Below are 25,704 nucleotides of genomic sequence, written 5' to 3'. Positions count from 1 at the left end.
AGGTCTGTCTCTGGATTCTAAACTCTACACCACACATCTGCAGAAGTAGGCTCAAGTCTGCAAAAGCTCATGGTACCAGCTTCATATTTTCAGTTAGTCTCAAAGATGCTACAAGATCCCTTTGCATACTCATTTTCTTTGGAGTGCACGGATGCAATTTTATCAGCACTGGTATATATTTCTTGTAGTTTTCTCCATGACTTGAAAATTTGTTCACTGATATTTTGTAGAAATGAATTTATTTTCAAAACAAATACTGCAAAGATTATCAATAATGGTCCTTCTGTCACTGTTTATCAAAGAAGACTCATAGGTACAACATTAATATTAAATAATTTTCCATTTGCAGTAACATATTTAGAAATGGTATAGAAAGAGAGAGCATCCTAATCTATTTTTGAACAACTGGAGAATCCATTTGGGGAGAAATTGACAGCTTAATCTACAGTTTTGAATGCCATACAAATGACTGAAAGTTTATAGTGATTTAGGTCCAAAACATATTACAGAAATAATCCAGTTTGAGACCACTTTAACTGCCCTGGCTTAATGCTAGGGGATTCTAGGAATTGTAGTTTTGTGAGACATATAGCCTTCTCTGTTAGGGAGTTCTGATGCTACAATAAACTACAGTTCCCAGGATTCCCTAGGACTGAGCCAGGGCAGTTAAAATGGTATCAAACTGAATTATTTCTGCAGTGTGTTTTGGAATCTGCCATTAACCGCTCTTTTCAAATCATATGTAAACAAGTGAATGGTATGAATGATTAAACATGTGAATCATGTCCTTTCCTCTGCCTATTGGATAAAGGGGTACATTGTGCAATTTCTTTCCTTTTATTTTCTTTTTTAATCTAAAACACGAAGAAGAAAACAATATCAAAATCATCATCACCATCCACTTACTAAGCAGTTGTTCCTGACTCATCTGGGCAGTTCTGAAAGTCTGGCACGATGAAATTGCCAAGTGTAATAGATACAAATTCACCAAGGAAAATCTCTTTTGAAAGATCATCTTTCCTACACATGGAGGCAGTCAAATGCTTGCTGGAAGAATGATATAGCAAGAGCAGCAACAACATCAGCTGGAAATCTAACAACTCTGGCAGCAAGCATGAGTTATCCATATTCTTTTACAACTGCTACCATCAGATCTTGGACAAAGAGACAGAAATTCTTGGAATGATAAAGCTGCTTGCCTCAAATTTGCCTCATAGACTGAAACAGAGCAGGTTGTTTTGACATACAGCAGGCTTTATGGGCTGAATGTAGAATATCATGACAGAAAGGAGCCATTTGGGTGTTACTTTTGCCGACAAGATACTTATGGGGCTTCCAAGAGCATCACTATTGATCACAGTCATCTTCATAATTACAAGGCAGATCACCTGCTTTGTTGCAGTCCTCAGGTCTCTGAGAAAGAAACAAAAATATTTTTTCTGTTCTTCCACTCTAACTTGTTCTGGTTTGGGAAATCATGATGCAAAGCTAGACTGGGGGAAACCTCTGGGAGAGCTAGTTTAACTTTCTGAATTTAGAATTTAGAAAGTGAGTGCAGGTTATGCAATCTATATCCATCTCCTGGTCATGAACATCAGATTTTCGCTTCAGCTGAGACAATAGCCCATCTCTACAGTGGGATCTATTCTAGCTTAAACTTTGACTATTAAAGCAGATATAAAGACTGAGGAGAGCCAGCATAGAGTAGTGGTCTGAGAGCTGAACTAGGACTCTCTGGGAGACCAGAGGTCAGATCTCCAGTCAGCTGCAGAAACCCCCTGGGTGACCCTGGGCAAGTTGTGCCCAAATCCTCTCCCTTAGGCTGTCCTCAGCCTCGGAGGATGGCAATGGCAAGCCCCTCCAAACAACCCTGGGATAGGTTAACCTTGGGGGGAGTTACGCTCTCTCAGCCATATAATAATATAAAAATATAATCTCTCAGCAATATCATATTTGTGCAAGAGCTTTAGTTTGCACCAACTTGGGAGCAGAGTCTGTTGTGGTTTTATTTCTTGGGAAAGAGGAAAAAATGACCCCTAACACACAGTTCCACTGATATCAAGGAAATCATGCATTCCTTTGTTATACTGATGACATGGGTATGTAAAGGTGCAGTCTACTGTGGCCATGAAATAGCAAATATTGTATGTGCATAAGCTGTCGAATTTTATTTTTAAAAAATCTAATGATGTTCCCAGGAGAACCCCCTTCATGGTTTTGGTGAACTCCAGGCTGGGGATCAGATATCAGTGCAAATAATTCTCTAACAAATTATCTGGCTGTAGCACTGTATCAGAGCATATGATTCAGAAGTTCCTAGGTTATGTCCCTAGCACAGGTCCACAGGTTTTTTGTTTTTTTTTTTGGGGGGGGGGGGGGATACTGTTTTTAAACCCCAGCTTGCTTCTTTGACAATTCTTTCCATTTTTTTCTTTGACCCATTATGGTGTCCTGTTAGACTAAGAACCTCGACAGACTGGCATCAAAGGCCGGCCTCAGGGCAGATTGGGAGAATAGTTCCACCACACAGTGGATAGCATCACAGCACTCTTCTGGCACTGCATCCAGGTGACGCAATGTACCAAAAAGCTGCAGCGGCAGTGGCTATGGTGCCCTTTCCATGGCACAAAAAGAGGTCTGTCTTTTTGTGCCGCAGAAAGGCCAGATTGGGGTCATAGCATATAGTTGCCACAGCCCCTATCTGGCACTGAAAGGGGCAGTTGCAAGCCACCCCTTAGGGGTGGTCTGTTCAGCCTCGATATGCCGTGTGCCCTATGCCAGGGACATAACCCAGGAACTTCTGAATCATATGCTCTGACATAGTGCTACAGCCAGATAGATTTGTTAGAGAATTCAGCAGAAACAAGTGTGCTTATTTTTTTAAATGTTTTACTTCCTCATCAGTTCACATGTGGAACTCTTGACATGTGGAACTCTGCATTGAGTGACAAAATGCATTTCCCTTCATTCCTCTTTCTCTATGATTTCAAATGAAAAGCTTCAAAATGAAAGGACTGTGCAGCACCTGAAGCATTTGGGGTGGATTGGCCACCCTCTATCTGACTACAATTTTGCATTGCATATTACCGTGCTTTTCACATTGTATGATTTCCTTCTGTGTAATTGATTTATTGTTTTTCATTTATTCATATGGTTTAGATGGCTTATTCATTGTATTTTCATTTTTAGTTTTCATTTTAGAAGCCATCTTGAATGATGTTTTAGAGGAGATTTAGGGTACACGCTAAATGTGTAAGGGAACTAATATTCATAATATACCCTCTGTATTTTTTAAACTTTATTTATCAATATTTTATGATAGTACAGTCTCAGTATTACAACAATTCAATGTCTTGCTATAAACAACCAAACCCTTTCCCATCCCTCTCCTAATTCATTGTACATAATAGAATTTTTTTAAAAAAACTCATACATCTGCAATTTCCATTCTACTACTTTACATCTTACTTATCTAATTATTGATCCAAAATTTAACTTGGTCATTCAGTGGTTTAAATTCACCACTACTTTGATACATAAGAGTCACAAATGGTTCCCAAGTGATACCAAGAATGTCTTCTCTTATATCTCCTTTTGCTAGCTTTAATGTATAGGTTAACTTCTCTGATAGGGCTGTAGTCCAGATCATGTTTAGCCAGTTCTTAATTGACAAATTCTTTAATTTCTTCCATGTGTTGACAATTTCTAATACTGCTGTGCATAACATATGTGATACAAGGCCTCTATTGTTGTGACTACTTTGATCTTGATGGGGAAAGATCAAAATAGCCACAACAGTGCAAACAGAAATGCAACCATTCTACCATCCACCACAATGTCACACCACCTGCTTTGGACTCTGAGGTTCCAAGACAATCAACATGTATGATCCTCATTTCCCATACCAGGAGCCTTATGCTACTAGACCTTTGCTAATTTGTGCATCTCCAAGGTCTTTCTCCCTGTGGCACCAAGAGCGTTAAACCAGTCTCTCATTATTTAAATGTGCTGTGATTTCTTCACTTGATCTGTTCTTGGTGAAGAGACAAGAGGGTCCTTATCTTTAAGACCAGACTTCATCGGCTTTGCACTTTCAGATGAGTGGAACCATTTGGACCTCTGCTGCATTCAGGTGAGCTGTTTTTGAAAAAACCTAGACTAAATATTAATTTGTCTTTAATATAAGGAAGATTTTTTTTATGTGCTTGGTAGATAAAAATGATTTTTTTTCCTTTTTTTAAAAAAGCAAAGGAAGGAGGCATAGAAGAAGACCCAGTCTGCTGACTTGCTTCCAAATATGTTGGCAAGGTGAGAGAAAATCAGCTATTGGTCAGCACTGTTCCTCATGTCCCTACATACCCAAGGACACAAGTCTTCATGGGACATATAAACTAACAGAATGAGAGTTATGCAATATTTCAGAGATATGGGGAGAAACACTACTCCCTTATAACATAACACAATGAGCTACTGCCTACTTATCAGCATCTTTTGAGTGTTTTCCAAAAGCTGACTGCCCTAAATTTTATGTGAACTGATTGGTTCTGTTGAAGAAAGATGGGTGCATTCAAGACAGTTAATAACTGCTCTGCTGGATCAGTCCAAAGATGCATCTAACACACTTTCTAATTTCCAACAGTGATCATCCAGATGAGTCCAGAAAGCTGACAAGCAATGCATAATGCAAGGATCTTGCACTATTGCTAGATCATAGCATCTGATAGTCAGGTACTGTATATATTGTTTCTGAACATGGATGTTTCATAACAGGGTTAATGTCCAGCAATGGACCAAACCTTTTACAATTTTTTGTTTCTCTGTGAATTAGACCTGAGGACATGTTGCAATTCATTTATCTAGATAGGCAAGACAACACTATCTGATGAGAGATAAAGTACAGTAGATGTGAGATATTGTCACAAGAGAAAATAGGGGTATGTAAGACATTCAAAAATGTCACACCATGGTCTATAGATGGAGAAAGATTATCTTGTACTGTACCTAACATAGTCATCAACTTAACAAGACTGCACTGAGCTCCTAGTCTTTCTCGCTCGGTATTGCAAGAGCGATAGGGCTTCCTACTTTGAGATGGGAACTAGTGGGCTTTGACCCCTCACCTCCACAACTCTAATAATGAGAAAAAGGGATTTTGCTACAGCTGTTTTGCTCAACTATAGTAACTTTTCGTAAGGATGGAAGAAATGCCCTGGATTCCCTACACCATATTGGCATGTTCACATTGGCTTATTCCAAAGTGCACTCATGACTACAGACATACATGGTTTCAAGAGCATATTCTCGTTCTGCCAAAGCTCTCCACAGACCTCTGAGTTTAGACAGACCTCTGAGTTTATTTTGCAATGAAATATCTACTACATCTACTAATAATCATAAAATCTTCTTGTTCACCCTAGTCGTAGCAATATACAGGTCTCTTGGTTAGAACTGGTGTGAATCCAGCCTAAATTCAGACCATATGGAAAAGCCGCAGAACCAATCAGCCATCTATGATTTTATCTTGGTGGGCTTATCCAACTCTCATGAATATGAGATGACCATCTTCGTGGGATTCACTTTTGTTTACGCAGCTGCTTTGGGATTCAACCTCCTCTTCATCTTCACTATAGGGACTTGCAGCAAGCTCCACACCCCAATGTATTTCTTGCTCATCAATTTGGCCCTAGCAAACATGCTCTGTATCTCAGTGACCATCCCCAATATGCTGCAGGCTACATTGGCTCACAGGAAGACCATCTCCTTTTTTGGCTGCATGGCACAGGTCTACTTTTTATTATGGGCTTTGGGGACAGAGCTCTTGCTCCTCTCATTTATGGCCTTTGATCGCTATGCTGCTATCTGCCACCCTTTGCAGTACACAGTTATTATGAGGAAGGAAGTGTGCATTGCAGTGGTGGCTGGAGTGTGGGTGGCTGGAATTATTAATTCTGCAGTCCATGTGGGACTTCTGCTGCGGCTTTCCTTCTGTGACTCTAACATCATCAACCATTTCTTCTGTGACTTGCCTCCACTGCTGGCACTCTCTTGCTCAGATGTTAGTCTCAATGAAATCATGTCTTACGCCTCGGATGCAGTCTTCTCCATGGGTAGCTGTATGCTGACATTAGCCTCATACTCATTCATTCTCACAACCATACTTAGAATACGATCTTCAGAGGGGAAAAAGAAAGCCTTTTCCACTTGTTCTTCCCACCTCCTGGTGGTCAGCTTTTACTTTTCCACCATAATCTACACATACATCAGGCCCACCTCAGTCTACTCTCAAGAAGAAGACAAAGTGATTGCTGTTCTTTATTCAGCGGTGACACCTCTGCTCAATCCTATCATATATTCCCTAAGAAATAAAGAAGTTAAGGAGGCACTGAAGAAACTCATAAGTAGATCCATGCTAAGAATCAATGTAAGGTAGTGGTTAGACTTTCCCTACTCAGTCACTGGGTCTGACCTATCTCTCAACCTGATTAAAAAAAAGGGGGGGTGGAGGTGTGTAAGTCAATATACATTGTATGGAGTTCTTTAGAATTTAAAAAAATCTAATATGTAATAATACGTATCTAGTTTCTAGATGGTTGTTGCTATTGTTATGCACATTTTGTCACCTCTTTTAAAGATCCAGCACCATCAAGCATAAATACAAGGATGGGGTATTTGGACAGAGCTTCAGTCAGAAATCACAGAGGTGTTCAGAAAGTTGAAAAGAGCCAAGCTGGAGCACAAAACTTCATATCGAATTATTTATGATAAAAATTATTTATCTTACTAATACTTTATTCTTTTTATTTCATTTTTCACATAGTTTAATCATGATGATGATCACCAATATCCTATATAAGCTATTTAATTATGAATGCATAATTAGATAACTTCTCCTGGACCTCAGCCCACCTTAAGACCCAGCAGCCAGATTGGGTAAAGTAGGTCCATTCAGCTTCTGACTAGTGTCCAAGGAGGAGGATGTTCCCAGCCACATCCAGCCAGCAAGCAAACTGGAACAACAACTTGCAACAGGAGTTTTGCTTCAAATGGTCGAAGTCCTGCTTCAAATTGTCTCACTCAGTGGTAGGAGAGAGTTGGAAATCTCCTCCACCTTGTATGTCAATTGTCATCTGAATTAACCTCCTTTGCTCAATCCAGCTGCTGGCAGTTGACAGAAAAACTGTGGGGATCATTTACAAAGTCTTACTGAATCCAAAGCAGCTATGAGTCAGTAATTCTAGATTACAAATTCATAACTGTAATAGTGAATTTTGGCTAATGTTTGTACATGTTATCTCTACTGCATCTATTTAATTCTGAATACTAGTACACAGGTAAGGAGATACAATATATAGATTAAGATGGTGGTAGTGGTGATGATAGGTAATATAATAGATTCTTCATTAATCATTTTTGGTTCTGCAATGCCTTCTCTGAACACACACTTTGTAAATCTCTATAAATAAACCAAACTTAATATTTATTAAAATGTGAGCCTGTAAGTTCTTGCATGGATGTGCAGTTTCTTATATGTCCTCCCTTCCATCTTAACACTAGTGGCCTTCTCTCTGGTAGCTTGGGTAGCCAACTCTCAATGATCAGTCACAGAAATCAATAGTTTCCAGAGTTCCTTCAGAAAGGGAAATGAAAAGTTTTCCTCAAAGAGCAAAAAGATACAGAGGAAAACAGACTGGACTGGATTGGACGAAGGAAACCCTGTAGCAGAAGTAACTGGTAGATCCAATGTCAATGGAGCAGGGGATCAAGGCAATCTTTCAGTAATAGTTGTGTGTCCAAATGGACTCCAAATTCTTGACTGAGACAAATGGGCATATACAATTGAATCAATGAACCAAGAATACATATTGCACTGAGACAGAGAGGCCAGGCACTGAAATATGGGACATGTGCAAAAGACCACAACTTTATTACATTAATTAAAATTCTTGTGACCCAATAGTAGGAAGGGAGGAGAATATTAAGGCCATCCCAATGCTGGTCAAAACAGGACAGGAATCAGTTAGAGGATCTGGTCAATGCCAGGTCAGGGTTGCTAAATTTTACCAACCCATGGAACTATAAGAACAGTCCACTAGAAGTGTGACAAAATTGCACATGACCCCCTCCATCATCTGTTCAATCCTCCCAGGGCTTGTCCTTATAAAATGTGTATAATGTTCAGCATTCCTGCCCCACTTTCCTGCATACCCATGAGCTGTGAAAAAGCAGCTGACAAATAAAGACAAAGTACATCACAGAGCAATAGTATATCTTCAAACCATGCATGCACAGATCCTGAGAAACCCCACATGAAGTTAATGAAATCCCAGGAAAGAGGGGGGGAACCATGCTATGACAATACATTAAAAAATCCTTCCCAGTCTCTAAAGGCAACCAGTCTATGCTTGGGGAATCACTTGGGGTACATGTAAGCTTGGGCGGGAGACACACTAAAGGTCTGGCTGAAAATGATTAAACAGGATTTGAAGAGGCCTATAGATAAACCCCTTGAAATCTTATCCAGTCTCACAAAGATTATGGGGTAATAATTGTTGTTGGCTGGAATCCCGTATGGGAGTTACATGTTTGTAAGTGCATGTACATATGCAGGAATTAGGGCAAGTTCACAATATCCATATCCAGTACAGAGCTGCTGTTACATTACTACATAACACAGCTGGCAAAGTAGCCACTACACAATGGGACCAATGCATAAAGGGTCTAATGCATGTCATGCAGCAATGCGCATTGGATGCTCTTGCCCCAATATCAAGGTGACCAGATGTCATAACCATAAACAAGGACAAGACACCGCAAAATGTAGGACATTCAAGAAAAATGTAGGGCATTACACAATAGAAGCTAAAAACAATAATATAAATGTAAATTCGTGCTTCTTCATCATGCTTAAAAGGGAGGACATTTTGAAATTCCTCCTGGACGGTAAGTTGAAGTGTAGGACATGTTCTGGAAAAAGATGGCATCTGGTCACCCTTCCCAATATGCCTCTTTGCAATTCATTAACAGGGTTGCTTGGCATTTCTGTTGCCTAGCTATGAGTACATGTAGTTACCCAACATAGATACTGATATATGCTTTTGGCCAATGTCATTAAGTTACATGATTCTGGTGGTAAATAACATTTTAGTAGCTTTGGGTATATTTCGCTCACTTGGATCATTTTGAAATAGAATTTCAACTTTTTCTTGTCCTTTGCTGCCACCAAGCAGCTATCCCTGTTAAATACATATATTTACATTATCATTTCTTAACATTGTCAGCCTATGCAAAATCTGTCCACACCTTTCTCTTGTCCCGCTTTAATCTGTGGCACTGATTTCTTTGTCTGATCCTCTCCATGTGGAACTCTGTTGTCCACAGAATTCTGTAGATTTCCAGAGGAACCAATTAGAGTTACAAAGAAGTCTCTCCACCTTTTCATTTAATGTCTATAGATGCTAATTATATCTTATTGTTCATTCCACCATGTAAGCATTAAATTGGCCTCTGGGGACCTCATCATTGTAACCAAAAAAGTTCAGTTGAGATTTGAAATTGTTTGGAAGCTAATAGTTACTAAGAAGAATAATCCTGCCTCATTAACTCCTAGCTAGCACTATATGCATATGCAACTAATTGTAGATGTTTCATTTTGAATGGGGCTTGAGCTTAAAATGATTGGATACTGAAGCAGAACTGAACTTTAAGTAGCCATTTTTTCATAAGATAACAATTAGTATTAAAGGATAGCCTGTTCATTTGCTCTATTCATCAGCTTGTTGTTGTGTGCCTTCAAGTTGTTTCTAACTTTTGGAGACCCTAAGATGAGCCTTAGGGTTTTCATGGCAAGTTCTTTCAGAGGGGGTTGCCATTGCCATCCTCTGAGGTTGAGAGAGTGTGACTTGCCCAAGGTCACCCAGTGGGTTTACATGACCAAGTCAGGATTTGAACCCTAATCTCCAGTGTCATAGTCCTTTGCTGAAACCATTCATATTAATGGTTAGCCTGTTCATACCCCATGGGCTTTAACTACCATCTGACGGGTTCTGATGTTATAGCATGCATCATGTCACATTTGGCTGTCTTTGGCTTGGCCACTCTGATGTCACAGAAGGATAAGACAGCCTTGGAAGAGGAGGTTTGCTATTAATGAGGAAATGTAATGAAGGCACTTACATCTGAATAGAGAGGTCCATGAAAAACAATTGTTAAATGAATAAAGGGTATTGTGGCATCTTAGAGACTATCAAGTTTTATTTCACATATGCTTTTGTGGAGTTCAAGCCACTTTGCAACAAGAAACAACAACTGGCTATAGTCCACAGATGTAGTCTGATTGACTGACTGACTGATTGACTGATTGATTGATTGATTGATTGATTGATTGATTGATACCCCATCTTTCTCCTTGCAAAGAACTCCAAGTGGCTTATGAGAAGTTTAAAACAAAATCCAGCAAAAATCTTATGTATGGATTTAAAAAAAATTAAACAGATAATTTTATTTTAAAAATACATAGGCACGTTACAAACCGCCATAAGGGACGTCCTCAGGACGTCCTAGGTTTAAAAAGGGGCATCACTTCTTGACGCCCCCAAGCCTAATATGTCCTGAGGATGTACAAGATAGTGGCGCCCCATCTACATGAGGGCCGCCATGATGGCATCACGAACGCGCCGCCTCCAAATGAGGCGGCGCGGATGTGCCGCCGTCGCGCCGCACGAGGGTGCTTAGTGCGCCCTTTCATCGAAGCAGGAAGGAGCTCCAAAACGGAGCTCCTTCCTGGTCTTGTGTCGCTGGGCGCAGCCTTTAGATGGCTGCGCCCAGCGACGCAAGGGAGAAAGGGGCCAAGCGGCCCCTTTCTCCTCCCCGCCGCCGTGGGGTGTCCTTGGGGCTTGAAGTCCCAATGACACCCCTTTCCAGGTCTCAGGGAAGGGGCCTTTTGCCGCTTCCCCTTGGCCTGGAAAGCAGCAGATCGGGGCCTCAGTGGCTGCCACTCTGGCCACTGAGGCCCCAATCCGGCGGGGAAAGGGGCGGGTGCAGGCTGCCACTTTTCGGCGGTCTGTAACGCGCCATAGTTAAAACAGTTTAAAACATATTTTAGACATAATAACAGATGAAACAGGGGGAACCACAACACACTACACTCAAACACTCTGCTGCCTCATTATTTAAACAGCAAAGGGTTGCCTAAATGGAAAAGTCTTTTTGACTGCTGGCACAAAGAGAACAGAGAGGAGGCCAACCAAACTGTCTAGGAGCAGCCACTGAGAAGGCTCTCTTCCATATCCTCACCAAACATACCTGTGATGCAGGTGGGACCAAGACAATGATCTCAGGTTTAAATATTAAAGTTTGGGCTGGCTTATGTAGGGAAATACAATCCTATAATTAGCTGGGATCACATGCTGGTGGCAGAAGAAGGTACCTATAGACAAAATCCATTTGCTCGGATCACCCCATTTCTCCAGTGCCTTATTTCACAGCTGCTTCACTCATAGCCTTTTCCCTCTTGCTGCCAATGGCTTTTCCCAATCATTTGTTTATCAAACCCCAGTACAATTAGCAATGGCTCCATCATACAGCTTTATGAAGGGAATAACCAATTAGTCTCTTAGGAATTTCTGGCCCCATGGACCTAAAAGGGTTTCAAAATCTCTTTCTTGTATCTGTGCTTAGCAGAGTGGTGCAAACAGCCAATGAAGCATCAGCAGAAATATTCTCTTTCCAGCAAAATGAAATTATATCTAAAGCAAGAAACTCTTCAGTGCTTGAATGTTGCTGAATTTCCAGTTTTTTAATCTGTGGACATTTTTCATCCATCTGAAAATCAACAGAAAAGTATCAGAAAACTAAGGTTAACAATAACTACAAGGTTGGTTGGTTGGTTGGTTGGTTGGTTGGTTGGTTGGTTGGTTGGTTGGTTGGTTCCTTCAAATAAGCAGGGTCAGGTTATTTGAAGGACCTTATGAACCAGTCCTTGCTTGGAGATCTACTAGGGAGGCCCCTAGTTTCCACTGGTGGAAACATGGAAAAGGGCCTTTTCAATGGCTGCCTCAGGCTCTTTTATGCCTCCTTGCCATAAAAGTTAGACTGGCACCCTCCATACTTTCTTTTTGCAGACAAGGAAAGACTTTTCTATTCCAATAGATATTTGATAAGTAATGCTATAACTTTGATAAGTAATGCTATAACCTGCTTTGAGTCCCAATTTGGAGGAAGAGGTGGAATATTAGAGGCGGGGAAAGAGAGAGAGGCGATAATGTTCAGGTGACTTTCATTAGAAAAATTCTAAATCTTGTGATGGGTTCTGTAATAAAAATGCAGACAAAGCACCAGAGGGATATATTAGTGGAAACTGCTTGCAAAAGTGTACATATGAGAGTGGGAAAACAGAGAAAATGTGTGCAAATTTCTGTGCTGCCCTTATTTAAATGTGAACATGCAGAAATGTAAACATAGAAAATGAATAGAGAAAACAAAAGAGAGTGATTTGTTCCTCATAACGCAAACCAACACTTACATCTGAGCGTAGAAATTCTAACATATGTATACTGTGAACTGATCCTATATTGCCTATATGATTCACCACATCTATGTGCTGATTCTAAATGAAGGGCTCGGCAATGTTAAAACTGCAGACCCTCAGTACAATGTTAGATGAATTGAACTCAATGGGGATTACTTCTGATTAGGCTTGATATGATGAAAATTGAAATAATCTGATAAACCTAAGACACTTCAATTAACTGTGACCTTCATTTCTTTCTTTAAAGGTCTTTTTATGTTCTCCACGAAGCCATCCCAATGATGCGATGAGAAAGTTCAATCAGACATGCTTGACTGAGATCATTCTTTTAGGCTTCTCCGTTTCCAGACCATGCAGAATCTTTTGTTTTGTTTAGTACTAATATTCTACTTGGTGGCACTCACTGGGAACAGCCTGATTTTGATCCTCACCATTACTGAGCCTATGCTTCACACACCAATGTATTTCTTTCTCCTGAACCTGTCCTTGCTGGAAATTGGCTACACCTCATCCATCATCCCTAAGACTCTAATGCACTTATTGTCAAAGGAACAAACCATTTCCTTTGCAAGTTGTGGGATTCAGATGTATTTCTTCATTCTCTTTGGCATCACGGAGTGTTGCCTTCTCTGTGTCATGGCATACGACCGCTATGTCGCCATATGCAAACCTCTGCAATATTCATACATCATGGGCCCCCGGGAATGTGGTCAACTGGCTGCCATCTCATGGGCCATTGGTATTTTGGTAGCTTTTGGGCAGTCCATTTCAATATTTACTCTTCCCTTTTGTGGACCTAACAGAATGAGCCATTTTTTCTGTGATATTCTGCCTGTTTTGAGACTGGCTACTGCCAATACTGTCAAGAATGAAGTGGCAGTTGCCACAGTAACAGTGTTCTTCATCCTTGTACCCTTTCTGCTCATCCTCTTGTCCTACATCCTTATCATCTCCACCATCCTCATGATGCCTGTGGCCAAGAACAGACGCAAAGCCTTCTCTACCTGTTCTTCTCATCTCATTGTTGTTTCACTTTTCTATGGGACTGTCACCTTCACCTATGTCCGACCCAAATCAATATACTCCTTGGACAGTGACAGGGTCCTTTCCCTCCTCTACACAGTAGTGACCCCAACATTTAACCCAATCATTTACACACTGAGAAATAAAGAGATGAAAGCTGCTTTTAAAAAGTCAGTAGTGCAGAAAACCATCTTCTGGAGATAAAACCATCATCTAGTTATTTCAGAGCATTATCACATCTTTTGTTTCATATTAAAATAATCCAGATTTAGTTGTTATGTATTTATAAATTTGGTTTCATCAATGGCAACAGAACAGGCAGCAGGAAAGATGGTGGCATCTCTGCAAAATTCCCAGATACTCCTGGATTTGTTTGAGTTTGTGACTGGTAACTATAAAACAAAGATAAATTATATCTGAATAGACTAAGGAAGCTGGCAAAATTGAAGCCTGGATAGTAGGGCAACAGAAGGGTAAAATTAAAGTGTAAGAGCAAGGAAAGATTCTTTACTCCTGACAGAAGAGGCTGGGGATGCTAGGCTGTGGAATAGCCATGGAGCAGTGAATCTACATAGCTGGCTTTGTTTGGCAGCTGAGAGTTGAAAGAGCAATCTTCTGAGGATCAAGAGATAAGGGAGGGAAAGTTGTGAAAAAGGATAAGCGGAAAGAGGAGAAGAGTTGATTGATTTTTAAGAATTTGTGACTAAGTTCCTGAACAAAATATCAAAAGAAAACACTGTCACCTTAGGGTCACCATAAGTTAGAAATTACTTGAAAGCACAAAACAGCAACAAAGCTTCTCCTGATTTATGATTCCCATGTTCCATGTATCTATGATATGTATTGTGCAGCTTTGGACTTCCCTTTCACCTCCGAGTAAGTCATCACCTGAATGTCCTTTCAGCTTCAGTCCATTTGCGTAATTAGCCACAGCACTACTTGTAGTTATCCTTTGCTCTTCCCCAGTAGCTTCTTGGGGGCCTTCTCTTATTTCATTTTGGAATGTCTCATCATAGGGTTTTCATGGTAAAAGATCTTGAAAAGGAGGTTTGCCGTGCCTCCTTCTGAACAGTACTAACAAGTGTTAGCTATGATGCTACTGCCATTGCCTCTGACAGATCCTCTGCCAACGTCACCTTGGTACGTTTAGTCTGGCTCCTCAGCAAAGACATGCCAGACATGGGAGTCCCTACTAACAGGATAACCTCTTGCATCATTGGAGCACGTAATCCGATCACCACAGAAAGGTAATGTCGTGGTAGGAATAGAGAGACATGCAGAGACAGAGACAGAGAGAGCACAGTGCAGGGACGTAGCCAAGGGGGGGGGATCTTGGGGTCCGCCCCCCCCTTCCGTTAGAAAAATGAATGGTGTGTGCTGCTGCACCGCCGCACCCAAGCCCCATTATAATGGTGGCACTTAGTCTGGACCCCCCCTTCCTAAAATCCTGGCTACGTCCTTGCACAGTGGCACACAATTGCTACATAATTTAGCTATCAAAGCTCTGTCTGAATAAAAAGATCTTCACCTGACTGTAGAAAGAGAGGAGTGAGAAGACCAACTGGACTTCCCATAGAAGGGGGAGGCCATGAAAAAGGCTGTCTCCTGTGTCCTTACCAAATGTTGCTATGAAGGGGAAGAGACTGAGAAAAAGTTCTTAAATCTCAAACTGGGTTGTCGTTTATGGAGATAAGGTCCTTCAGATAGTCTGTACAGCTTTAACGGTCAAAACCAGCACTTTGAAATGGAGCCTGGAAATGGACTGGCAGCCAGTGAAATTGTTTCAACAGGGGGATGCCTTCAACCAGTCCTGGTAGGAACATTGACCGGAAGGGTATAGATTTTCTACTGTAGCTCTGCATAACAGAGTATCATTGAGATGAGAAAGGAATAGGAAAAGAAGACCAAAATAAGCAAAGTGTTGTGACAGCTTCTTTACAAGGAAAGTTAAAGGTATCAGGTGAAGGCGGGAGTCAAGTTTTAAAAAAGTAGTTAGTGTAGTATAGTGTATTGAGTGCTGGACTATGATTTTGGAGAGCCATGGAAACCTTCTGGATGACACAGACTCACTCCCTTCTCTAATAATAGAGAAGCAGCGTATTCACAAAACCAAAAGAGACAGGCATGTTTCTAGTTCTCTTTTTCTTCCAAAAGACTCAACAATTGAAAAACTAGCTGGAATTAGAAAACAGCCATGGAAATAATAAACCTGCAACAATATACCTGCAACAGTTGCACAGGCACACTAAACTCACTAAAGCCTTGTCTCCTTATTTACAGGAGAAGAATCCCTGTTGCAATCTATCAGAATCGTATTACTAGACTTTGAATAACAGCTGTATGTCAGTACATATTCATGGTTATAGTACTACAGCTGAGGCACAATCATTTTTTGCTATTTGTTAATGGGACTTTATTGGGGTACATCCTCTCTAGATGCTAAGGAGCTTATCACACCATGTCATTACTCAGGGATGTACCGTTCAAAAACTGCTGCGACTGTACTCACTATTATAGCTGATTGGTTAACATTGTGCATCACACCCTTGTCACTTGCACTGTAATAGTGCGATTTGCACATTTTCTATCTGCCATTATCACTGCCCCACATGTCCCACCTTTTGCTTTAGGATTGGTTTGACTTTTTTAAAAAGCACCACTTTTTTAATAGCAGTAATAACACAGTTATAGCAAGATGTAATTATGGCACATCCATCACAAACCAACTCTCTCCACCTTTCTCCAAGCACAGGATTCAAGGAAACATCATTGTTGTTGTTGTTGTTGTTGTGTACCTTTAAATAGTTTTCAACTAATGGCAACCCTATCCCAGGATTTTCTTGGCAACATTTTTTCACAGTCAGGTTTGCCATTGCCTTCCTCTGAGGCTGAGAGAGTGTGCCATGTCCAAGGTCACCTAGTGGGTTTCTATTGCTGAGCAGAAATTTGAACCTTGATCTCCAGAATCATAGTCCAACACTCAAACTGTTACAACAGACTGGCTCTTTTCAAGTTGACTTACATACATTTTAACCCCTAGGAAGAAGCTTGACTTAAAAGTGCTCCAACAGATAGCCAAAAGCTATGGCTGCCCCAGGTCAATTCTTCACAGAATAGCAGCTGGCACTTGAAAAGACGATTCATTTACAAAAACCAGACACAGCCCTCTAGTCTTTCTTCATCTCACTCAAGCTCTTTTCGCAGGGCATTTGACCTACCATATTGGTGGAGTAATGATGATAACAATAATATTTTCTAATAATAATAATAATAATAATAATAATAATAATGGTTTTATTTGTTGTCACATATATTTTATTCAAATATCATAAATAGCCTTCAAGGAAGTTCTAGATTTAGTTCCTATACTGTTATTTCAGTACTTGTCCACCAGTGAAAGCAGGATGCTCTACACAGATTTCACAGGACGTCTCAGGTTCACCCATCCCAGAGCTGCTTTGATTCAACAAGAAGCCTGCCCACAGGATCCTTTGGATGGTCGCACCTTCAGAAGAAGCATCGCATCCCTGGAAGACAAATACCAACAAGCTAAGAGGGCTGGCTCATCAGCAACCATCCCAACCAGCTTCATCCCAACAGACATATCCACCGGCTTCTGTCAGTGACTTCATCCCCAAACGTCTGCCTGCCAACATCCACCGGCTTCAATCCACAAGTATCCACCAGTTCATCACATTCACTCTGTGTCTGGAAGGGAGCTTCCTCTACCTTCTGAACCCAGTCACGCCTGCACCCTCAGATCCGGTCTTCCGCCTAGAGCCTGGAGTGCACTCACAGACACACACGCATTCACCTCGACCACATTCTCTGCCTCACATTCACACACACATCCACCAGCTTAATCACATTCGCTTTGTATCCAGAAGGGCACTTCCACCACCTTCTGAACACGTGGCACCCACAGATTCGGACTTCCGCCTGAACCTGAAATGCGCCCACAGACACACACACATACGTACGCTAGCTACCAGACACTCTCCTTTCACTCCCAGGCACGCCCCAGCTTCAACCCACAAATATCCACCAAGCTTCCGTCAACAGGCTTCTGCCGGGTCTGTCGCCCGACACCAGCCAGTGTTAGGTCAAGGAACTACACTGGCTTCGGGTCCCTAGACCCAGCTCCTGCTTAGCAAGTCACGATGGACTTGCCTTCTCATGCTCATCTGCCAGTTGGCTTCCTCTGCCTGCCATCCACCCTGCTCTGTGGGCTGGACTGCTCTCAAGCCTGCCAAGCAATGCAAGTCCTCTCTAGCCATGGTCTCTGTGATGTCACAAAGACCCAGAAACTGAACACAAGCCTCAGGGATTGGCTGAGCAATCATTGCTAGTATGAGGAGCCATTAGTCTGGAAATGCTTTTGATACAGGGACAGGTAATGTGCACTCTCTCTCAGTGGCGTCCCTAAAGTTGGTGTCCCCCACTGTGGTGCGGCAACTCATGGTGACAGGCCCCATTGACCTCCTCCCATTCCACATCTTACTACTGTAATGCTTTTTTGCACTGATGTTACTCATAAATCTCAATTCCCATATACCACTGAAAGTAATGCTAATAGTTGTGACATAAACAACTAGCAAAATTAAAATTATACCTTCAGATTACAATATCAAATGTATTTACATATACATAGTAAAGATTTGGTTAAAATGTGATGTTTTTAAGGAATAAATTTTAATTTCTCCTCCCAGTGAGCTTCACCCAATTCTCACCATCTCTTCAAGCATTTTAAAGGAAAGCAGATGAATGCCATGGTCTGTTTCTGCCAAAAGGACATTGTAAAGGAGTCAACTACCTGGGGAGATGGTTAGATCTCCCTTCCAGTAATCTTTTTTTAATCGTAGGTAGGCACTAATGATGGCAATAATTTGATAGAAGACAGGCCATCCTTGTATATGTTCAGTTGATAGTTTTCTGCGTGACCTGCTCCTAAAATTCATTAATACAGAATCATTTATATGTTCCACATTTTGAAATTTGCAGAAGAATTCTGCAAGTACTGTCCTATTATAGCGCTTCTTAGTGTGGACCATTTTGTCCTGCTTTTCAGTCTCCCTGAAGTGGGAGTATCTGTTTTAGGCCCACCTGGGTTATGTGTTTGTTTGTTTTTTCAGATTTCAATTTCTCGTATCACATTTATGCAAATGGCACACAGATTTTTCCAGAGTTTTAAACCAATTGATGCCTCTTTGTGGAAATCCATGATGGACTGCTTGTGGACCATTTCTCTGTGGATGACCACCAACCTTCTTAAGATGAATATGGAAGATATGGAATCTTAGTGTTTCAACTAGACAGTCCAGTAGCCCCTCTATCATGCCCTCTACTGTGTTTGCAGAGTTGCACAGTGGTTCCTGTTTTGTTTGCCAGGACGCTCAGAGTCCTGTTGAATGGCCATTTGTCTCTGTGCCCCTTTATTGGAGCTACAGAAAAGGCATGTAATTTCCATCTTTTAGAAATCTGGAGGATCTATAGTTCTTGACCATCAAGACTGTTCCTCTGCTTTTCCAGTCTTTGGTTATATGCCTAGATTATCACAATAACCTACTGTGGGTTTGACATCTTGCGCAGTGTCATCCAGAAAACATATCCAGGGTAGCAAGGTACAATAATACCCAAAATCTACAAAACAGTAATAACTTTCCTGGGCCAACCAAATGCAAAACAAACAAAAAAAGCTTCAAAAGCTTGCAACATGTATTTTTTGCATTGGATTGTCCCAATAAAGGTATCATCGTTTTGTGGATTTTGAGTGTCATCTAGGTTGTTTTAAATCTCCCCAAATATTAACATGTTTCTTATCCCTTAGATCCTTTCACTAGCTACCAGTTTGGTCCAGGGCCCATGTCAAGCCTTTGGTCTTTCTATTCAGGACACTGCACTCCACTATCTGGCAGTTCAGCTAATATGGTATGCACCATCTTAGAATTTAAACTCTACAGGCAAAGGATTATTGTCTGTTGCAGAGCTGGACATGGACAGCTTGATCAAGTCTTTCATGATCTGACTCCACATCTGTTGAACAGTCTTAGTTTGAACATGTGACTCGAGAAGGATCTCACTCATTTCTGTAAGGGTTTGAAGACCTTCCTCTATGAGTCACAAAATTAAGCTTCTGCGTTGTGCCTGAGATTGCTGAGGGGGCTGGTGAGATGTTGAGAGTTTTATATATGTTTGCAGTGTTCTGTTTTATTGTCATTGTCTCTGATTGGTGGAAAGGGTATCATAAATAAATATCATTATTAGTTGTATTGTTTATATTATTATTGAAAATATTATAGAAAATATACAGTGCAAATCTACAGTGCTATAATAATAATAATAATAATAATAATAATAATAATAATAATATCATATCCATGAGGGATCTTTCCTCAGTTCTTTAACCATTCTGTAAATTTTTGCTTAATAAATGAGACAATTGATTTGTGATTTACAATACACTGATTCAAAGGGGTTTGTTTCACAATAACATTGCTGAATAACCTAATATCAGTCTTCTGAGTGCTTCCTGACAACTAGAACAGTTTTCAACTGACTAAATGAAGGCATTTCAATTTTGCTTCCATATCACTTCCATTGACCTCCCCACAAAAAGCCAGCATCTGTTTTGAAACTTGAAATACAGAATTATGGCCTGAGCACACACATCCAGTTTCAGCCCAATAATCCAAAGGTTTAGCACTACTAATAACACCTAAGATCTCATTGCATGAGAAAAGAAAGCCAAAGCAGATTAGCAGAGTTGTCCCTTTCTCATTGCCTCTCTGCATGCCGTCAAAGCACTTCCATTCTCTTCCCAAGATAGATCATAAAAGCATGTCTTTTGTCATGCTGGAAAAATCCATTTGGCAAAAGGCACACTTTTACAACCATCTCCCTCAGGAAGGAGAATGGAAGTGCTACAACAGCATGCAGAGAGGCAAGGAGAAAGCTGCAGCTCTGCTGATCCATTTTGGCTTTCTTTTCCCATGCAATGAGGCTGCTAATCAGAAGCAGAGGTTGGCAAGCACAATATGAGTAAGCTAAACTCCATTTAATTATGCCAGGTCAAAAAATACCTCGCCTAAGGAAAGTGACATTCTTTTTTAGATTCAACAAGATTGTCCATCCCTGTACTAGAATGAAAGGCATGTCTAAGGGCCCTTTCATACTCAACAGTTATAACACCATGATTCCACTTTAACTGCCATGGCAATGTTCTATGCAGGGGCTTGTAGTTTGGTGAGGCACCAGAGCTCCCTGAATGAGAATTCGAAATGCCCCCACTAAACTTCAAATCCCAGAATTCCATAGGAGGAAACCATGGTAGTTAAAGTGGAATCATAGTATTATAATTGTGTGGTATGAAAGCGCCTTAAGTAACTAAGCATGTTAAACAACAGATTTGTAAACAAAGAATTTAAGAATGGCTCTCCTCAAGGCATTTTTTACCTCCTTGTTTCTTAGGCTGTAAATTATGGGATTAAGCAGTGGAGTCAAAATTATGTAGAAAAGAGAGAATATCTTATTGGCATTGGACTGCACCTCTGTTTTTGGTAAGAGATAGACAATAATGATTGTGCCATAGAAAACAGACACCACTATGAGGTGAGAGGAGCAGGTGGAGAAGGCCTTTTGCCTCCCAACATTAGATGGGATTCTCAGAATAGCCAATATGATATAGCCATAGGAGGCCAATGTTAAAACAAAGGGTGGTAGAGAACATAGGCCTGCCAGAAAGGTTGTTATCAGCTCCATCATGTAGGTGTCACTGCATGATAACTTTAGCAATGGCCTGTAGTCACAAAAGAAATGGTCAATTGTGTTGGGACCACAGAAGGTTAACTGTTGCATTAAATATATTGTTAGGTTAACCACCATCAAACCATTTAGCCAAGATCCAGCTGCAAGCTGAAAGCAAACTTTGCTGTCCATAAGAGTCAGATAGAGCAATGGTTTGCATATAGCCACATACCGATCATAAGACATTGCTGCCAGGAGGTAACACTCAGTCACCGCCAGGAAGCCAAAAAAGTAATATTGTGTCATACAGCCAGCAATGGAAATGGTGGTGCTCTGATGGAGGAGGCCAGCAAGCATCTTGGGTACAATGCTGGAACTGTAACAGATCTCTAGGCAGGACAAGTTGCCAAGGAAAAAGTACATGGGAGTGTGAAGGCTGTGATCAAACACCACCAGCACAATGATGAGGATGTTCCCAACCATGGTCACCATGTAGATCACTAGGAAAAGTAGGAAGAAGAGAAATTCCAGGCCCTTCAGGTTGCCAAGTCCCAGCAGGAGGAATTCAGTGACAGATGTACTGTTCTTCAAGTTTTTTGTCATGTTCATGGTGGTATCCTGAACCTACAAAGTTCATAAAAACACATAGCTAATGACCATTAGTCCACCTTGGTCTATATTATGGCAGTAGGTGTCCAGTGCCTCAATCACGTACCATTCCCAGCCCTGCTACCTACAGACCAGCTGAGATCTTTTTTTATTCACCTGCTATCTGATATTTTAACTGGAGATTCGGGGGGGGGGGGGGGGCACATAGGTCCTGCAAGAGTTGCAGTTCTCTGTGAAATTGATGAGTTGGTCATGATAACTAGCAGCACTGCAATGAATTATGTCATACAAGCACGCAGACAGAAATATATTGGATCTAAGCCAGTGATTCCTTCCAAGTGTTTTGGATTTCAGCTGTTAGAATCTCACCCTCTTTGACCCCTGACTTCTCTCTATCAAACTTTCCATACCTTTCTTTCCAATAGCCCTCTAGGCTTCTTAAGGTCTTATTGGTCCTTGTATGTCTGTGTGCAGCCTTGCACATTTCTAAATAAAATACTTTATTTACTGAAAATTGGAGCTCTCTCTGGAGTTATTACCTGTATACACAGGTGAAAAGATCGCCACAGTTACTCTCCTCCTCTTGCAGACCTCCTTTTGAATCATAATTTCCTCAGATTTCAAGGAGACACTGGCATTGTGGATGGGGCACACCCACCCCCAATATTCCCCACCTTTTAGGGTAGCATAAGCATGGTGTAACTACATGAAGTAGCTACATCTTCCAAAAAAATCTTTCCTTTTAAACCATGCAGACTCCCAACAGAGGAATTTCAGATCTGCACCTCAGAAACATTGCCTGTCAGACTGCACCCTATACACACACACCAGATGAAGACTGGACATGTTATTGCTCATCGCCCCCCTCTCCAGCGTACCAGAAATCCCTGTGCTGGGGACCTGCATGGCTTAAAAGGTAACATTTGGGAGGCACGTCCAGTTGTTGCAATGGTGCAATGACCATAAAAGTAATATGTCAAGCTTACAATATCATGATTACTGAACAGGATATATTCATAGCATCATAGAAGTGAAAGAGACCAGAAGGGCCATCCAATCCAGCCCCCTGCCATGCCTCTGTTTAAAAACCTCCAAAGAGCACCTTGGATAGCTCCTTTAAAAAAATCAAACTAAAGAGTTTAGCACGCAGTTTAAAAAATGACTTATCGCTGCCGATTTAAATTCAAATTCAGAATACATCCAGATTTTATCGCATGCATTTTGCCACTGATGTCACCAGCCAGGTGAATCCTGCATAATCTCCAGCTAGAATCCAAGTTCAGCTGGCTAATTTGCAAAACTGGGAGCTTCTCAGTTTTGAAAAGAGGCTGGTGGAGCACGACTTCTAGCTGGAAGTTACCCAGGATTCACCCAGCTGGCAGCATCAGCGGCAAAATGCATGTGATAAAATCTGGATGTATCCTGAATTCAAATTGAAATCAGCAGCAGTAAGTCAATTTATTTAGCTGTGCACTAAACTCCCAAGAAATGGAGCGGTTTCACTATCCTATTGACTTCTGAGCTTGCAGCAGCTAGCTTCCCAACTAGGTTTTTTGGCATATCAAATCAAAATTTCTTGAGAACATTAGCTGTTTGTTCAGCAATGAATATGCTTAAGTCTTTACTTTGTAAAAGAAAATAGAGGTTGGTTGGTTTTTGATGTGTAGGGAAACCCTTAATATATGGGGAAACCCCAAAATTCTGCAATGTCCAGGTCTCTGGGAGTTAAGGTTGCCTGGTTTTCAAAATAGCAATAAGGGTCAGTCAAAACTCAAGACATGCAGGGTTGAGAGACAGGAGGTTTGTGATTGAATAAAGATTTTTTTTCCCTCTAAAAATTAACATATTGTTCACATTCACAGATTGCACGATGCATACATTTCTGTCTTTATGAAGGGGCCACATCCAAAAATTATGGAGGGTGGCCTCTTGTTCAGTTTATGTACAAAGGGGAAAGCTTTTCAACTCTCAAATAGGAATCCTCCCTTACAATCTGAGATATCTGCCAGTCCTATAAGGAACAAGCCTTCCAAACCCCATATAAGGAACATTCCTTACAGTAAATGATATCTGGTATCCCTACCTACTATGTATTCCTTGAAGAAATGTTATTATCCCATCTCATGACTGACTTTCCATCGCTACAACACACTGGTGCTTGAATAAGCAACAAAAAGATTTTTCTTGGTTGCGTTTTCCATTCTGATGCAACATAAGAGGGAAGAATGAATTAAAACAGCACCAGCCATGAAAAGCAGCCACCATCCTTAGGCAAAATAGAAAGAGGATGAGAAACATCACCTGTGACTAAATATTTTCAGAACTATCCAAATGTTTTATCATAATTTTGGAAGTACATGTACACCTCGGTAAGCAAAGTAGAAGCATTCCTGAGCTTCATGGCATTGTCTGATGCAGAAGCAAGCTGGGAACCAAGGTCTGAGTTTCTCTTCTCCTCCTTCACCATCCTTCTATTACTATTGCTATTTTAAAAAAAAACTTTCCAGCAAGACAGAGGATAAGAATGAAAAAAGGGATGAGAGTGTACAAAGAGAGTACATAGAGTATCTTTGTGAGCAAGAGGCTTTATTGAATGCCTGTATGTTCTTGCTTCTTTTTGCCACTGGGTTCCCTTAATATAATGATTTTATGGAACCACCAGTTATAACATCTTCTCCCAGTATACTCCTCCCTTTCTCATTTCAATCCACAACTTAAAGATGCTTTATCCCTCATACCATTTTAGCATTTTCCAGGGAGTTGGAAACCGCATTCTTGCTTACCATGTCTAGGACTTTGGTGCTAGCATTCTTCTTTTTTTCCAGTCTTCAATAAAGAAAAGAGATCTTTGCATTTCCATCTCCTTCTTCATGACCTCAGGAAAGAAAAATGGTTTATGCAGTAGCTCTTATCCAAAAAATAACTGCCTCTCGTGCTTTCTTAATTAGTCCTTTTTTCCACTGGGGAACATAAAAATACACATTGATGACAGTTCTATCATGTTTTTTGTCACATATGCTCCCCTCCCCCTCTCCTGAAAAAAACATGTCAATAGCTAATTTTAGCCACAGGTTTAGTCCTGTGGATTATTTGTAGGTTGCTGAACCTCAGGTGATCTATTAGCAACTCATCTGCATTGTGAAAATCTCTCAACACTAAGCATGAGAAGTCAGGTGAACAAAGAGGAAGGAATATGGAACAAATCAGAAGTCTGAACCCAAGAGAAACTAGGAAACAGGAGCAAGATGCCAGACATAGGTACTAACCAAGGATACAGGAATATGTCAGAATGCAGATGTCACCAAATTGCATATCCCAAGATTCCACCAGATGGAGCCATGACAGTCAAAGTGGTGTCAAACTGCTTTATTTCTACACTATGGAAGACCAACTTGTCACTCGAACAACTACACTACACAGTTATAGTGCAATGATTCTACTTTAACTGCCTCAGTTCTATCATGTGGTTCTAAGATGTCTGAGTAGGGGTATTTAGAATTCTCAGCCAGAGATCTCTAGCATCTCACCAAACTACGGCAGTTCAAATAGGATCACAATTCTACAGCTGTGTATGTGAAGGGCCCAAAGGTCACCTGAGCAGGGAACTCTTTTATACTCTTGCCTGTCCAGGGAGATCCAACAAACAGCCTAGGTGGGTGGGTGAAGTCAGTGAGGGCCTGAATACTGGTGTCACTAGGAGGGTCTGGGGGGTGCAAGCCACCAAATGTTCACTTTCACCACATGGAATTATGTTTAGTTAAATACAGTTAGGCTGTGCATATGATGTTGTGATTTCAATGTAT

General features: G+C 40.9%; 3 protein-coding genes across 3 annotated transcripts; 2 read left to right on the top strand and 1 right to left on the bottom strand.

The window, feature by feature from the left end:
- Positions 1-5,479: 5,479 nt before the first annotated feature.
- LOC149303882 (olfactory receptor 13G1-like) lies at positions 5,480-6,430 on the top strand. Its single transcript, XM_089480840.1, has one exon. The coding sequence runs from the start codon at positions 5,480-5,482 to the stop codon at positions 6,428-6,430; it is 951 nt and encodes a 316-aa protein (XP_089336966.1).
- A 6,382-nt stretch (positions 6,431-12,812) lies between these two features.
- On the top strand, positions 12,813-13,753 carry LOC149303881 (olfactory receptor 10A4-like). The gene has a single exon (XM_089480260.1). The coding sequence runs from the start codon at positions 12,878-12,880 to the stop codon at positions 13,751-13,753; it is 876 nt and encodes a 291-aa protein (XP_089336386.1). The 5' UTR covers positions 12,813-12,877.
- A 7,188-nt stretch (positions 13,754-20,941) lies between these two features.
- On the bottom strand, positions 20,942-21,901 carry LOC149303880 (olfactory receptor 5F1-like). The gene has a single exon (XM_089480839.1). It carries the CDS (start codon positions 21,899-21,901, stop codon positions 20,942-20,944), a length of 960 nt encoding a protein of 319 aa, XP_089336965.1.
- Positions 21,902-25,704: the final 3,803 nt, after the last annotated feature.

This window comes from Sceloporus occidentalis, unplaced genomic scaffold (genome assembly GCF_023333645.1).
Source record: "Sceloporus occidentalis isolate IW3139 unplaced genomic scaffold, rSceOcc1.0.p SCAF_14, whole genome shotgun sequence".
In the NCBI taxonomy this organism is placed as follows: domain Eukaryota; kingdom Metazoa; phylum Chordata; class Lepidosauria; order Squamata; family Phrynosomatidae; genus Sceloporus; species Sceloporus occidentalis.
Note: the sequence above shows the minus strand (reverse complement) of the source record. Positions and strands in the feature narration are given on the sequence as shown.

Bases quoted from the DNA above. Each gene is read 5' to 3' on its own strand.
- LOC149303882 (XM_089480840.1), top strand. From the start codon at position 5,480: ATGGAAAAGCCGCAGAACCAATCAGCCATCTATGATTTTATCTTGGTG.
- LOC149303881 (XM_089480260.1), top strand. From the start codon at position 12,878: ATGCAGAATCTTTTGTTTTGTTTAGTACTAATATTCTACTTGGTGGCA.
- LOC149303880 (XM_089480839.1), bottom strand. From the start codon at position 21,901: ATGAACATGACAAAAAACTTGAAGAACAGTACATCTGTCACTGAATTC.